The following is a 16534-nucleotide window of genomic DNA, read 5'->3' as shown; positions in this document are numbered from 1 at the left end:
TCAGCCAGTTTCTCCGCGACGGTGACAACTAGGTCACGCTTCCCGCGAGGTCGTCTGCTACAGCAACAATGTAAACACATCGATGCAGCTCACGGTATCTAAAAATAATAAACGAACTTGTCGAGTCGTCTGCTAAACGTTGTCTTACTGACCCTATGTATTTTTGTCATTACTACTACGATCCCTAACTAACCCCAACTCAAGGCATAGTCTCATGCCCTAACCGTACCCTAATTTAGATCCCTGACTCTAACTAAGTCTGACTCTTAACTCTCAAGTCCCGTAACCTTAACTTTGCCCTTATCACAACAGCGATGCCATAGGAGACACTACTTATAAATAACGGTAACCATTTTAGGTAGTTTTAAATATAAATAAATAGGTCGGTAAAAGGATGATTCCGTAAATACTATTCCGTAATTACAAAGTAAAAAAACAAAACAGCCGTTTTTTTTTTCGACCTCAAACTTAGTGCTCGCTTAGAGTCGAACTATAAATAAAAATTAAACCTACCGCTAGCTAACCCACAATCCCTAACAGTGTTACAGTACGATTAGAGAAGGCTATGCTTGCATTCAAACGATTAAGAAAATGAGGTCATTTTATCTGTAGTAATGACTAACGCTGAATAATCAGCTAACATGTTAATTTATAATGTAGGTGTACATTAACCTTACACTACAATTACTATCAAGGCTATATTATTTTTAAAAAAAACTTTTTTTAACCGAGGAAAATAAAACAAGACTGAAAATCGCGGGTTACATCTTAGTTAATGTATGCACGCATGCGCAGAACGTATCTCCACGCTGTCACTGCTCTGATGTAATTTTAAAACCACAACATTGGCCCTGCACAGCGAAGGTCGGGAAATCCCCTCCAAAAAAGCAAACGTATACTCAACGTTTCGGTATGGTTGCCTAAACACGAGAAGCGAGATTCCCTCTGAGATCGTCAGAAAGACATATTTGATAAAAATAATAAATTTTATATAGTTAAAGGCCTTACTTTTACACAAAAACACTGAAAAAATGTTTAAAAGAACAAAAAAATAAATTTATTAATGAAAATTGTCCTAAACTGACACAGCAGATTTGAAGCCACAAGGGGAATTCCCTATTATTTTTAGTAATCGCCGGCCTCCGCTAGGTGGCGTTGTGTTTTGATTCGACAGACTTGTCCTGACTTGCCCGTCTTTCATATTATACTAGAATACCCGTCATCCGTTGGATAACTGTGGGTTTCGGGGGTCATCCATCAAAAAACATCACGTCTGACACTCAGAGGCATAGCGACCCTTCCCGGCGCCCGGGGACAAACTTTTCGATTTGAACCCCCCCCCCCCCCCCCAAGATTTCGATTTTCAACCCCCCCCCCACCCCCTTCAAACTTTTGATGTGCACCCCCCCCCCCCCCACTCAAACTTTCCATTTGAACCCCCCTCAACCTTTCAATTTATTTTTCCAAACCATTTTGGCGCCCCAACATATGTCCCCCCACCCCCCCCCCCCGCCTCGCCTTCCCTCCCGCCCCCTTCCCCCCTCCTCGCTACGCTACTGCAGTGTCACTTATCGTCACAAAAAACAAACCCCACATTCAAAAATATGTTTTTTATCTTTTAAAAACACCGAAAACAACGATTTCGGACAATCCCTTCATATATTGACGTCACAGGTGACCTACTCAACTCTACTTCACCTGCCCAGTGTCCCGCAAAGTCTCAGACAACAAAAACGATTCCAGCCAAGCATGTCTCTGACCACACTATCCCTTCATTTGCTTAGGACAAAGAAACAGATGAACCCTACTTCACGTGCCCTGTGCCCCGCGAGGTCCTGATAGTCAACCTTATCATTCACATATAGGGCTTAAGAAAAAATAATTGAAAACGTAAAAAAAAAAAAAAAAAAAGTTCTATTAATGTTTATGACACTGGCTTTAAAATTTAGCCTTCATTCTCCAAAGCAAATTTTAAAATGCTTTTCTGGCATATCGAGCCCTGGCCACCTATACCATGTTTAAATAATGTGAACACCCGCCATTTTGCTCGTGGTAAACATGGCCTAAAAATGGTAGGAAGTCATTCGTCCGGTCCGTACGCCATATTGTTGTTAGCAGCCGACCACGCCTCCAAGTTAGTGAGTAATCCTACTATATCTAGATATAAAACCTAGATAACAAAAAAATCCCATGTATTCTCGAATTAGATGATCATTGAAGCTAAACAAAGATTTATATAAAATAATTAAGGCCCGAAATAGATTCTAGATGTAGAATTTACATTAAGTCTAGATCTAGAATTTGCAATGAGTGTCAATGAGTCTAGTGACCTAGATAAAAAGTAGATATCTAGATCTAGATCTAGATCTAGATCTAGAATCTAGGCCCTAGGCTAGATTCTCGACAGCTGATCTTTAGATCTAGAGAAATTTATCGTAAAACTAAATGAAAAAGACAGTTGAAAATTGATATAAGTGTTGGAACGTAATAAATACAGCAAACGGACGTATTGTTTAAGTTATAGCCAGCAGAAAATTAGCTTTGTAACGCGTTAAACTTTTGAATGGGCCACAAAGTCTATGATGGGGTCCGCCATTTTTATTGTACCAAAAATGTAAACACATCAAGGGACGTCACTATCCCCACAAAGTTTATTCAAAGTATTAACATTTTTAAAAAAATACGGTTAATTTAACTATGAATAAATCAATAAATTAATTAACGTCTTTAAATAAATTTGTGATCAACAGTCTGTCTGCATTAAAAAATTATTCTCTACCTGCATACTATTTTACAGCTTTCCAGATAGAGTCGAACATATCACAATTTTCGATCAGGCAAACAAATAAATATTCAAACATGTAAACAAACTTGACTTTTAGTAGTATATAGATTTAATGGTTCGCCGCTATTGGCCGCATAGTGAATTCTCGATAACCTTTAAATCAATGTTATCGATATAACCCCGCGGAAATCGGAGCATTCGATTTGAGAATTCACGCATGTTGACATGTGCGTTTGTTTTGATGTGTTTTCGTCGATGTTAAAACTTGGGAAAAGTTTAAAAAATTCTTTCTTTCAAGAGGACACTTCGAAAAATAGTCTTGGGTGCATAATGTGCAAAAGTTTTTTTTTTAGCTGATAGATTATCTTTTTAAAACAACAAAGATATAAAGTGATAACAAAGTGTTTAAAGAACACATATTTTTCAAGCAGAGATCATCTTAAGGATTTAAGGTAAGCACTTATTCTTTTTTTTTCTTAAAATGTTTGTGAGGTCCCAATTGAGGCAGCCACCAATGTTGAGTTGCAAACAACTTTCAAGTTTACATTGTAAGTCCTAAGTAGGCCCTACTAAGTTTATAACAGTTGTTGGTATTAGATCTACTTTAAAAACGTACATCCATCCTTCATTAAAACGATTCAAATTATTTACGAATAAATTAATTTTCAAGTCTGATAAAAAAAATCTGAAGTAAATATCCCTGTCAAGTTTCCATTTAAAAAAAAAATATCTTTATAAGTTCTAGATCAACATTAACTTAAAGCCTCTAATCTCAACCTTATTAAAATTATTACTGGTTTTTTTTTAATTTAAAACAAAAACAACTACTTCTAGATCTATATTTAGATCGAAATTCCATTTAGAAAAAAAAATATATTTAATTTGAGGTCAACCTAGAAAATCGTCACCCTTAAGAGTCTTAACATAAACAGCAGTATCTCAATATGTGCCTGCCACATAAAAAAAAACTATTAAGATCAATAATAGTTACTTTGAACAGAAGAAACATACATGAGAGTCCCCCCCCCCCCTCTCCCACTCCGTCATAATCTGCTATCTTTTACATATGTAGATCTAATCTAGATAGTAGACGTACGTCCGCATAATGCTAGTTTACATAACATAAACAGAATCAAAATACCGAGAAAAAAAGCTTTTCTTTGAGGGGCAAATTATTTAACCATCTGTAACGCTTGTAATGACGATTTATGATGTGTTTGACCAAAACATGTGCTGTTTACATGTGCGGCAAGATGGCAGACGAGGGGGGAGCTATTTTTAGATGACAAGATTCTCAGATCTTTAACTTTAAAGTTCCACGCAAATCTAGAATCTAGATTCTATATCAATACACTTTTTTTTGGAGAAAATGATTGGATAATAAACACTGTTAATGTGTGACCCCCTTTCTCCTAACGTATGCCATGATTAAACTATATTAAAATATGATCCCTTTCTCCAAATGTACATATGGTTGAACCCCGTTAATAAGTGACCCCTTTCTCCAAATGTACATATGGTTGAACCCCGTTAATAAGTGACCCCTTTCTCCAAATGTACATATGGTTGAACCCCGTTAATAAGTGACCCCTTTCTCCAAATGTACATATGGTTGAGCCCCGTTAATAAGTGACCCCTTTCTCCAAATGTACATATGGTTGAACCCCGTTAATAAGTGACCCCTTTCTCCAAATATGCATATGGTTGAACCCCGTTAATAAGTGAGCCCTTTCTCCAAATGTACATATGGTTGAACCCCGTTAATAAGTGACCCCTTTCTCCAAATATGCATATGGTTGAACCCCGTTAATAAGTGACCCCTTTCTCCAAATGTACATATGGTTGAACCCCGTTAATAAGTGACCCCTTTCTCCAAATGTAAACAATCATTGGATCACCACCGCCATGATGGTGTGACCTTTTTATCTAGAAGTAGGTACTGATTGGACAACGAACCCCCATTAGGTCGCGACCCCTGTATCCGTCCAGCATTGAACAATGCATTCTTGCTCATCAGTTCAAGGTCACGGAAAAAGATTTTTTAAATCACTTTCCGCTCACGCCTTATTTTTAAACATAATTTTGTAAATAATAATAATATCCCCCCCCCCCCTCCCCCGTGTTTCTTCCAGGCATCTCTTCCCCGAACGAAATGGAATTTATATAGAAATATATACTTTTAAAATTGCCCCCCCCCCTTCCACCGAAAATTTCAAGTGCCCGCACGGAGAATAAACTCTGGAAGAAACACTGCCCCCCCCCCTCCCACACACACACACATTCTATAACAAAAAAAAAATTAATACATAAACGAAGTTCTTGAGCCATTGTCTCTGTGAAGTTCCAACTCCAGTATTTTCAGCATTATGCACGTACAGTGTTTCTTCAAGGCATCTCTTCGAGGGGGGGGGGGGAAGAGGGGGGTGGTATAGCCGAAGAAAGTCTACACTCCCCCCCCCCCCCCGAACGAAATGAAATTTATCTAGAAAACATATACTTTTAGTGTCGTCCCCCCCCCGTCCCCCCCCCCCCCCCCCCCCCCCCCCCGGCGGAAAAAAAAAGTCTGGAAGAAACACTGGTTACAGTATCTCTGATGTAGTTCACATGTACTGGTAGCGCGAATTGTGCCCCCTTGGTAGCGCGCGTTGTAGTGCCCCTGCTAGCGCGAATTGTACCCAGACACCGTCACTGCGCTGATTACAGCAAAGGAAGAACACGTCTTCACGCTAAGGACATGTTTTTTTTTATGCAACATTATTTTATATCGGTACGTCTCAATCTATTTTGTGATCATTAACTAACAAGAATTGTTATTTAACAAAGGTATTTTTTATTTATTTACTAGGTATAATTAAATTAAAATTAGGCCCTAATTTGTATTTTAAATGAATCGGTTTCAAGAGTGGGATGGCTGATGCAATCAAGTCCAAGTTGTTTTCATCGCCTGTGTTTACTGTTGTGTGCATTGCGTGACTAGGTCTGAGTGTGTTTCTTTTTTTAAAGTAAAGCCTCGCGATATACTGTCCCTTTAAAGTTTTTATTTCTCATAAATTAAAGGTTTAATTTTACGCTTTTTAAAAGTAACTGCGTTTTAAAAAAGGCAATCTCTCAAAATAGATTTACTAGTTACTGGTTTCATTAAATATCTTAACCATAATCCGATTTCGTGTTCTTTTCATACCCGTGGTTTCACTATGGACTCATCTAAAAACAGGGTGTTAGGTTCCTAGATGTAAACTGCGAGCGTGTAGTACTTTCAATGTTGACTCAAAAGTAAAAAATATAAGTAACTAATAACACCCCAAATTATTGGTCTATTCCATTTTTTTTTAAAGAAACACAACACCCCCATTTTTTGGAAGATTCCATTATCGAATCGTGATTGGACTTACTATGGAAACATCTAAAAAACAGGGGTGTTAGGTTGCTAGAAGTAAACTACAAGCATATACTACTTTCAACATGGACTTTCTAAAATAACTTTATAACTAATAATCAGTGTTTCTTCCAGACTTTTTTTCTCCGGGGGGGGGGGGCACTTGAAATTTTCGGGGGGGGGGGGGGTCGGTAGACTTTCTTCGGGGGTGCGGACACTGTTAAAAGTATATATTTCCCTAAATAAATTATATAAATTTCATTTCGTTCGGGGGGGGGGGGTGGATGAAAGAAGAGATGGATTGAAAGAAACTCTGCTAATAATACCCCCCAATTATTGGTCTATCCAATTTTTAAAAAAATAAAACACAACACCCCCATTTATTGGAAGATTCCATCGTGAAACCTTGATTTGAAAAAAAAATGTTCCCCACTCTCTCATCGTTCTATAAAAACTAAACATTTGAAAGTTTAAACATTAGGTATTCATATCTATCGTTATACTCTAGCAAAAGACCTAATCATGTTAACACGGTTATGAAAAGATTCGTACACACAAACATTCTCTCACACATTATACGCGAGTAACCCCCCCCCCCCCATACAAAGACACTTCGATTACGAAGCTATCATTTCTACCTCTCACCACGCCCCCCCCCCACACACACACGTGTGGTTATACAACACAAATACGTGTGGTATGGTTTTTCATACCGGATATTTCCAGAGTTTCTTCTAGGCATCTCCCCCCCCCCCCCCCCCCCCCCCAAAGAAAGTCACCCTCACCCCCCGAACGAAATGGAATGTATATAGAAAACATACTTTTGCCAGTGTCCGCCCCCCCCCCCCCCCCCCCCCCCCCCCACCCGGAGAAAAATGTCTGTAAGAAACACTGGATATTTCCATTAAGGTTTTTGAGAAACTCCCTTCTAAAACCAATACCTTTTATTCGTAGTACATATTTTGGTCTATCCTGATCTTCTTTAGGCTTAAACGCCTGTACGGTGATTCCCAAGACGACTAAAAATAGCTCAGGATTTTTCCCAAAGTGACACAAAAGACGTCAGATGAAAAAAACAATTACATAAGCAGTATAATTAAACGTGTAGCGTTGATATACGCAGTTAGGGAACATTATTTAGCATTTGGATTTAGTGGTCTATATTAGGCATACGACCTCCACTTCTCCATCTTCCCCAATTTTTTTATATAACATCACATCCGCTCTCAAATTAGTGCTTCAATGAGTCCATTTTCAAGGTATGAAAGTACGGTTTACATCTAAAAGAAGAGTTTCTTTTTTTTAAACCATCAAAACCAATAATATAACGGAAACAATAATTTTTTAAATAAAAAAGTGAAACCGATTATTCAACCTAGTGCCTCCACCACGCAACTTCATTGAAACTGAATACACTTTTAACTAGAATGTAGCAATACGTTTTCGAACATTCTACACCTTGACGTCACTTCGGGAAAATCAAGTAGGCCTAATACACGTAATGTCTTCCCGCTATAAAGTTAACCCTTTATAAACTACGCAGTCCATACGTTTCTTGCACTTGCGCAATAAGACTTCAACAAGTGACGATCTTGGTTTTAAAAAGTGTAAAAAAAAAAGATAACAACAACATCAACGAAATGTTTGGATTGTAATAAAAGTTATAAAAGGTATTCTTCGTAATAAAAAAAATATTTTATTTATTACACGAAAACTATTTGTAACTTAAAAATGTTGAAATACAACTAAAACTATTTCAGCTATAGGAACTCTAAAGAAAAATATAGACAACATAAATATCATTATTCCGAGATACTTTCTGAAAAATAAAATAAAATAAACGCAATCACTCACCCATAAACATGTACATACATGATGAACACACACACACACATATATATACATACATATATATATATATATATATATATATATATATATATATATATATATATATATATATATATATATATATATATATATATATATATATATATATATATAAATGTATACATTGATAATATATACGCATATATTTAGCATATTTTTAAAAATTTACACACACACACAGATATATATATATATATATATATATATATATATATATATATATATATATATATATATATATATATATATATATATATATATATATAGTGTGTGTGTGTGTGTGTGTCTGTATGTATGTGTATTAATTTTGACTTTGACTAAATCTAAATTTTAAAAACAATTCCGTCCTTTATAGCGACAGGCAGAATAAAATATCCCAACGAGTTTTCAATCAAGACGTCACGTGATAATCCCACCAGCAGCATGCAGTACCAGGCACCAACCTACGATGACGACGACCACACCTGGTTCCCCTTGGATGAGCACGAGAACGAGTCCCCCCTGGCGAGCCCCGCCCAGTCATTCCCACCCTCGGTCGTGAGCGACGAGCGGTATGACAACTGGCCCCAGGCCCCCACCCCGTCCCCTGGTCCTTGCACCCCCTTGGTGCGCAGTTGCCACACCCCCTATCCTGACAATAGCAGCTTCTTCACAAACACCCCCACGCCTGAAAAAGAGATCACAACATCAACAAACAGATTCATCGAAGAAGACGAAAATAGCAACGTTACGTTGGAAGATTTCTTAAACGAAGACTCGTCAAACCTGCAACAGCTGATAGATTTAATTCACAACTCAGCTAACAACAACACCTACAACAATACCAACAGCACATGCCAAGAATTCAACAGCACAGGCTGTAACTTAAACAACACATTTTTCAACGACGTACCATTCATGCCAGAAACAAAACAGCCGTCCCAGGAACCAACAACTTTCAACCGGAAACGCCGGTATAGTTCTCGGGACCAACCATCAATCACTTCCGAGATGACGTCACGGCCTACAAACTCCGTTACCCCGAATGAGAATCAGGACAGTGTCCCCGTTTGGCGTCATGACGTGTACCACATGTATGATGTTGGGGAGGCACAGCTAAACCACGAGAGACAGCTGGAGGAATCCCTAAGGAAGCGCCTCAGACGAGGCAGCACTGCCGACCGTACTAGTCCCAGCACAGCCTACATTCTCCCCACGACTAGTTATCTGCAGCAGAAACCCAGCAATGGCATTAACCTTGTTCACAACAATGGTCAAAACCCAGCAATGGCATTAACCTTGTTCACAACAATGGTCAACGCCAGGCTTCCAATAATGGAGTTTACCAGGAGCACACAAGTGACCTTGATCAATTGACCTCCAGTGACCTTCAACAGATGACCACCAGTTTCCTTTATGAGGCGCCCCCAAGTGACCTTGATCAGATGCTCAACAGTAACCTTCAGCAAATGACCAGCAATGTCCTTTATCAGGTGCCCACAAATGGCATTGATCAGATGCGCGCCAGTGACCTTGATCAGACGCCCTCTGCCGACCTTCAACAGATAACCACCAATGTCCTATATCATGAGCCCACTCCTTATGCTCTTCAACTACCCAAAAATGATCTTAACCAAGCAGCATCTGACAATACCTTTTACCAAATGCCCAAAGACATTCCTCAAAAACCCACGTTTGGCCTTCCTCAAAAACCCACTTTTGACCTTCCTCAAAAACCCACTTTTGACCTTCCTCAAAAACCCACTTTTGAACTTCCTCAAAGCCCCACCTTTGACCTCCATCAAAAACCCACCAGCGGCATTAACACCTCAGGGTATTGCCTTAAAAATTGTCCAGTCTCACCTGCTACCTCTTATGTAACACATCCTCCATCCCTACCTCCAGCGGAAGCCTCCACACCTACCTCACCCCCATACCACATGACCACTTCCGCCCAGATTCTTGAACCACAGTTTCCACAAAACCTACTCACCACGGCGTCCTCATCCAACCCCGGAACTCAAGAACCCCCCAATTCACACAATAGACTAGGCTACGAACAGTTCAACAGCACTAAAATTGTAGCACGAACAAGCAACGGAATTTCAAATTCCGACTTGGAATGCCAGAAAACATATCCCAAACAACTCCCGGAGCCTCCAGTTCTACCTTCAGCTGTGGATGCTGAAGTGGATAGCTACCATTCCCTGAAATTGGGTGATGTGGACCCCTCTCTCGCTGCTGCTACGATTCAGTACCTCAATACTGGGAACGGGTTCCCCATGGTGAAATATGAGCTTAAACAAAAAATATTGCTCAACCTCAGTCTTAAAGGGAAGGATGACGTCATCTTACATGACCCCGCCCCCAAAGAATATGAGGTAAGTCAGGGTAGTTGAATAAACATGTATTCAAATTTACGAAACTTTTTCTTTAAGAACTCTGACAGAAAACTTTTAAATTATTAAAATTATAATAAGATAATTTATAATTTAATAAATAAACGAAAAAAAATCTTACTTTCAGATTTGATGTAGATCTATTCGAAGTCCCTAAACTAAATCAATATGAATATTGCAGGCTTGAATAAATGATGACTTGTCTAATTTTTTAAAATAATCTAACGAAATTTGTTTACTTTAATTTTTTCCAGTTGACTCAAGAAGAGATTGAAAAGAGAGATCACAGGAAAGAACTGAATCGAAAATCAGCCGCGAATTACAGGCAGAGTTTAAAGGCGAAGCAACAGGAAGCGGAAGAAGTAATGTTTATTTTCATAATCTTCTTAATTATAATAAAATAATTAAGTCAATTATTAGACTTAGATTTTAGATCTAGAATCTGGTTTACATTAGGTGCATGCATTCTTGTTGCTTTTCTTTTTAAGACATTATTATATTTCATTATAGTATGAATAGGATTATGTCATTTAGTTTACATTAGTTTACATTTGCTTTTGTTCCTTTTGTGAATTTTTAATTTAAAAAGACTACTTTGATGAAGAACTAGGCTAGGCCTACTTAACTACTTACTTTGAAACTTTCATTTACTTTTACTCATTAATGTCTCATAAACCAAATTAAAATAAATTGAATTATTATAAATAATTAAATAATATTAAAATATTACTATAGTCTAGTCATCTAGTGTAATCTCTAAATAATAGTAGAATCTAATTGCATTAGACTTAGATATTTTTATGTTGCTTTCTTGCACTTACAGTAAAACAAAATTTATGACAGTAATTTAAGTATTTAAGTAAACATTTATTTTTACATTCAATATATATTATGGCAGTATTTAAGTAAACATTTATTTTTACATTCAATATATAATTATATATTATGACAGTATTTAAGTAAACATTTATTTTTACATTCAACTTATATTATGACAGTATTTAAATAAACATTTATTTTTACAATTTTCAGAAACTTCAAGTCGAAGAGAAGCGTCATGAAGTGCTGCAAGAAGCGTGCCAGAAAATGCTCAAAGAAAAAGAGGAGTTTATGGCTCGTCTACTTAACTTGGGCATATCACAAGAGATTATAAATCTGCATCTCAGCATGGTAGGACTACATGGCCCTGTGGTACAGAATGGCCCAGGACAAAGCCGTGGCCATAACACCAGGTGAAGGATGTTGGCCCAAGTCTCATGCCTCACTGTGGTTGTCTCCACAGGGCAGCAACAAGTCTTAAGTCAAGCACATCAACCATGGCATTATCAGCTAGCATAGCCAATGACCATCTACAGCCGTTATATGAATTTCTGGCCTTAGTCCAGTGGTCAACAGTGGTCATCTCCATAGGCTGACTGTCCAATTAGTTCTCAGGAAAAAAGCTTCCATTCCATACCTAACCATCCTTACTAATTGATCACAACTGAGCTACAACTACTCTAAGCCACTGAATGCCAATTTGGAGAAAGATTGTATTCAAGCATAAACCTCCTTTTTAATGTGCAAAACCCCTTTACAGTGTTTGCATACTATTTTGTTGCATGCTTTAATTTTGTTTTCTACTGTGTTTTTAATTTTGTTTGAGATAAAAACTAGCACCATTTATTTTTTAATTAAATATACAATTATCATTAAAAGAAACATCGTTTTTGTAAACCCACATTATAATTTTGATCTGTTTTAGTCATCTAGTTCATTGAGTTACGTCCCTTACCATTGATTGCATTTTACAAAATATTGTTTTAAATTTTCAATTAATATTATTTAGTGTAACAGCATAATTCAGTTATCTTAAAAATTGTTTGTTATGCTCAAAAACCATTGTTGCCATAAAGAAGTTAAGCAATTTTTCCATATTAATATGCATTATTGTACAAAGTATTAATAAGCAAATTGGTTTCTGTATTAATAAACTTAGTCAATTTAAAGTGTGGAGTTCAAATAGAATATATTGCTTGCTGCAGTATAAGTATTGATGGGTCGCACAATAGTGCTGGTGTATTGACCAACCAGTTAGTGTGTGAAATATCATTTTATGTGTACTTGCGATTTTATATGGGTCGTGAATATTTGATGATTTAACACCTGGAAAACTTGATAAATGGCCCAGTTTAATTGTTAATGTATATTTGTATATAATACAAATTTTAAAAAAATTGCATTTGAAAATGCTTTGTCATTTGATTTCATTTCGTAATTAATTCTACAGGACTGAGATCTTATTTTGTTTCTTATTTTCTAATTTCACTAGTTAATTTGTGTGTTTAAGCTTACATGATGTTAGCTATTGAGTACTTGGTATCTAAAAACTTTTTTTTTAAATTAAAAATAATTATCACTCATTAAAATGTATTAGCAGCATAAATATTGTAACGTTTGAGTAATTTAATAATTTATTTAAAATGAATTTCATTATATTATTTTAGAGTAATTTCATTCTTTTACATTAATGGGAGGGTTCCACTATTTTATGTTGTTAGGAGAATTTCAATATTAAAAGAATATTTTACAGGAAAATTTGGTTTATAAACACAAGCACCTTGTTTTCAATGTTTATTTTTAAGTTTATAATTTTATACTGAGTATACTGTTTATTTTTCTTTTTTTAATTTGTGATTTGTTTTATTTTTTATTTTAGTAAATACTAAAAAAATTGACTGTAGAAAAAATGGCTTAAAATTTGTGTGTGATAAATTTGGGCTGTATGGCAGATTATATTCTTTATTTTATAACATTTATATGTCTTTAATTTGTTGACAAAATACACTTACTCTGAGAAAGAGTTACCACAGTTGCTTCCCTTGATTGATCCTGCTCCCTAGTTCAAAAATGATCATAGGTATTATCATGCTTGTGTGTTAAAATGTAAATAATGTTATATGTTTTAACGCTCATTAAAAATAGATTCTCTTTATGACGTTGTTAAGGATAAGCAATCCTAAAATCGTTCATGTATGTTTTAAATCCTTCTCCGTTTATCTACTAAGATTAGAGAATATTTAAAAAATATTGTTGAGATTTTTAATTAAATAAAAAAACTATTTTTTAAATACCTTTTTATTATTTTTTCTAACAAATTTGTTTGATATAAAGATTGTTTCCACATTTATAGTGACCAGCCACAAATAATTAAACCACCATTTTATGGAAAATATTTCTTTTTTTATTCCAATTTTTTAAATTATAATTATTTGGTTATTTCCCTTTAAATTTAGCCCCTCTTCTTGCTAGTTGCATTTAAAATTGCTTCTGGAAAATATTTTAAATAAAAGAAACAGAATTATTTGTGGAACTTTTGTATTAAGTTAGTATTTCTAAAAAAAACACTATGTGTTTAAATATATGAATGTATGTTCTTTTTTTTATGTTTATACATAGACCAGTTATTTTCTAGCTGGATCTAACAATGTTATTTTATTTTTAAAAAGTTCTTTTAAAAAATAAAATGATGAGTTACAATACATGCTACTTTTATTAGTTTTATAATCATTGACACGAATGGTATCAGTTGTATGTGTGATGTGCATATGTGGTTGTGAGACTGTAGTAAGATGGTATCAGTTGTATGTGTGGTGTGGATGTGTGGTTGTGTTACATTAGTAAGATGGTGTCAGTGGTATGTGTGGATATGTGGTTGTGAGATAGATGGTAATATGACTGCGCCTCTGAATCCTCTTAGTGCTGATGTGTGCCTCAAGAAGTAGTCGAGACAGAAGCCTTTCATGTAAGGTGGTTATTAACGGGGGACAAAAAAATAAATTATAAATATCTTTTAGCCTGGGTAGTGTTTCTTTCAGACACTTTTCGGTGGGGCAAACATTTTTCAGAAGGGTCGGACTTAAAATTCCGATGGGGGGGGGGTGGACGGAACACTGGTTAAAGTATATAGTTTCTTTATAAATTTTATATTATTTCTGTTTCGTTCGGAAAGGGGAGCAGAGTTTCTTCCAGGCATCTCTTCATCTTCCCACCCCCCCCTCCCCGAAAAAAGTCTACCGCCCCTCCCCCCCCGAAACGAAATGAAATTTATATAGAATATATATACTTTTAACAGTGTCCGCCCCCCCCCCCCCCCCCAAAGAAAGTCTACCGTCCCCCCGAAAATTTCAAGTGCCCCCCCCCCCCCCGAAAAAAAGTCTACCGCCCCTCCCCCCGAACGAAATGAAATTTATATAGAATATATATACTTTTAACAGTGTCCGCCCCCCCCCCCCAAAGAAAGTCTACCGTCCCCCCGAAAATTTCAAGTGCCCCCCCCCTCCCCGAAAAAAAGTCTACCGCCCCTCCCCCCGAACGAAATGAAATTTATATAGAATATATATACTTTTAACAGTGTCCGCCCCCCCCCCCCCCGAAGAAAGTCTACCGTCCCCCCCCCCCCCCCCCCGAAAAATACAAGAGCCCCTCCCCGAAAAAAGTCTACCGCCCCTCCCCCCGAACGAAATGAAATTTATATAGAATATATATACTTTTAACAGTGTCCGCCACCCCCCCCCCCCCCCGAAGAAAGTCTACCGTCCCCCCGAAAATTTCAAGTGCCCCCCCCCCCCGGAGAAAAAAGTCTGGAAGAAACACTGAAGGGGAGGGGGGGGTGAAGGGGAATGTCACCCCCCCTCCTCTCCGAAGAAATACCTGAAAGAACCTAGGATGCAAATTGCCAGAAACCGAAAAACTCAAAAGAAATAATAAATTTGATTTTTTTTCGGTTGTGTGCATAGGTTTAAATATAGTACGATTGTGTAGAGTGACTACAATTGCGTGAAGTATCATCGAGATATAATTATCACGGGAACGAGCTGATTTTTTTCTCTGACACTGAAAATATCGGGGCAAAACGAATGTTTTCCCTATAATTATAATTCCGTCTATATTTCGATAATATCCATTCCTGTGGTTTACCGCTCTTGGAGGGCTTTGGTCTGCTTTCACCCTCTCACCCCCACCCCACCACCAATAAAAATAGCCATAGATTGGAGCTACATGCGTATATTCATCATCGTTTCCCGTTCGTGCCCAAGACACACACATGGGGTAGATGAAGTAGTGTTCATCTGTTGCAGTGATCTCGGCATATGAAGGGATAGTGTGGTCAGCATTATGCCCAGCCGCCTTAGTTTTTTCCTAACATGAGCTAGGTACCCATTAGAGCTGGGTGGACTCATTGACGTTCTACTCACTCCGACCCGGATTCGAACTCGTGACTTTCGGGTTACATGCGTGTATTAGTTGGTGGAAATTCTAACGTACCAATCGTAGCAAACCTTAGTTTATCTACAACATCAAAATTATTTTGAAGAACGGGACTGCTCGTGAATTTAAGGGAGGGGTTGGATTTTTGTGGCATCGCTTTGGAAGGAGTGCAATAATGTATATATTAATAGGGAAAGAAAAGATGCAATATTTTAAAGCAACAAATGAAACGCCATAGGCGTATATCTGTATATCAATTTAGATTTCTAAAGTTAAATTGTAATTTTTATTAAACCTGACTACATCCATTTTGTTATACATGACTTGCTACATGAGTAAGCAATAAATAAAAATAACTATTTATTGAAATATCATCTGCTGAAATTTTTCTGTAAAAAAAAAAAAATATGCGGGGGGGGGGGGATATGACCTGCCTTGAGTCTTTTGACTTCGCGGAGCTAAAAGAAAAGCAGCTTTTCCACAAACTATTTTTAGATTCTTATTTTTAGCTTACTTCGCGGAAGAAAGCGTCTAATTATTCTATTGGCTGGTAATTTTAGAATCGCCTTTGCACTTCGCGGAGAAAAACTGGTATATAAGCCAACAGGCATTGCTAATCGCTATTAAAAGCTTGCTTAGTAAGTTCAAGAATTGTCCTTGAAAAAGGTAACTATTACAATAACAGTGTTTGATACATTGTGTTAAGTGGGCCGTCAATGAACAAAAAGGTTATTATTTTGTAAACATTAATTAAACATTAAAAGAACGAGTAAAACCACAACTGCTCCAAATAATATCTTTTTAATGGGTAGAAAAGATTTTCCCGAAATGACAACAGAACTCTAAAGTGTTATA

At 36.8% G+C, this 16534-nt stretch overlaps 1 protein-coding gene across 1 annotated transcript; it reads left to right on the top strand.

The window, feature by feature from the left end:
- The first annotated feature begins 8474 nt into the window (after positions 1-8474).
- Positions 8475-13735, top strand: LOC131932355 (myb-like protein I). The gene is made up of 4 exons (XM_059289270.1): positions 8475-9004; positions 9316-10411; positions 10684-10791; positions 11462-13735. The coding sequence occupies exons 1-4, from the start codon at positions 8475-8477 to the stop codon at positions 11663-11665; spliced, it is 1938 nt and encodes a 645-aa protein (XP_059145253.1). The 3' UTR covers positions 11666-13735.
- Positions 13736-16534: the final 2799 nt, after the last annotated feature.

Source organism: Physella acuta, unplaced genomic scaffold, assembly GCF_028476545.2.
Source record: "Physella acuta isolate Inbredline_101_S28 unplaced genomic scaffold, ASM2847654v3 ptg002145l, whole genome shotgun sequence".
Lineage (NCBI taxonomy): Eukaryota > Metazoa > Mollusca > Gastropoda > Physidae > Physella > Physella acuta.
Note: the sequence above shows the minus strand (reverse complement) of the source record. Positions and strands in the feature narration are given on the sequence as shown.

Bases quoted from the DNA above. Each gene is read 5' to 3' on its own strand.
- LOC131932355 (XM_059289270.1), top strand. From the start codon at position 8,475: ATGCAGTACCAGGCACCAACCTACGATGACGACGACCACACCTGGTTC. The intron at 10,412-10,683 runs GTAAGTCAGGGT...AATTTTTTCCAG, and splicing joins CCGCCCCCAAAGAATATGAG to TTGACTCAAGAAGAGATTGA. The intron at 10,792-11,461 runs GTAATGTTTATT...TACAATTTTCAG, and splicing joins AGCAACAGGAAGCGGAAGAA to AAACTTCAAGTCGAAGAGAA.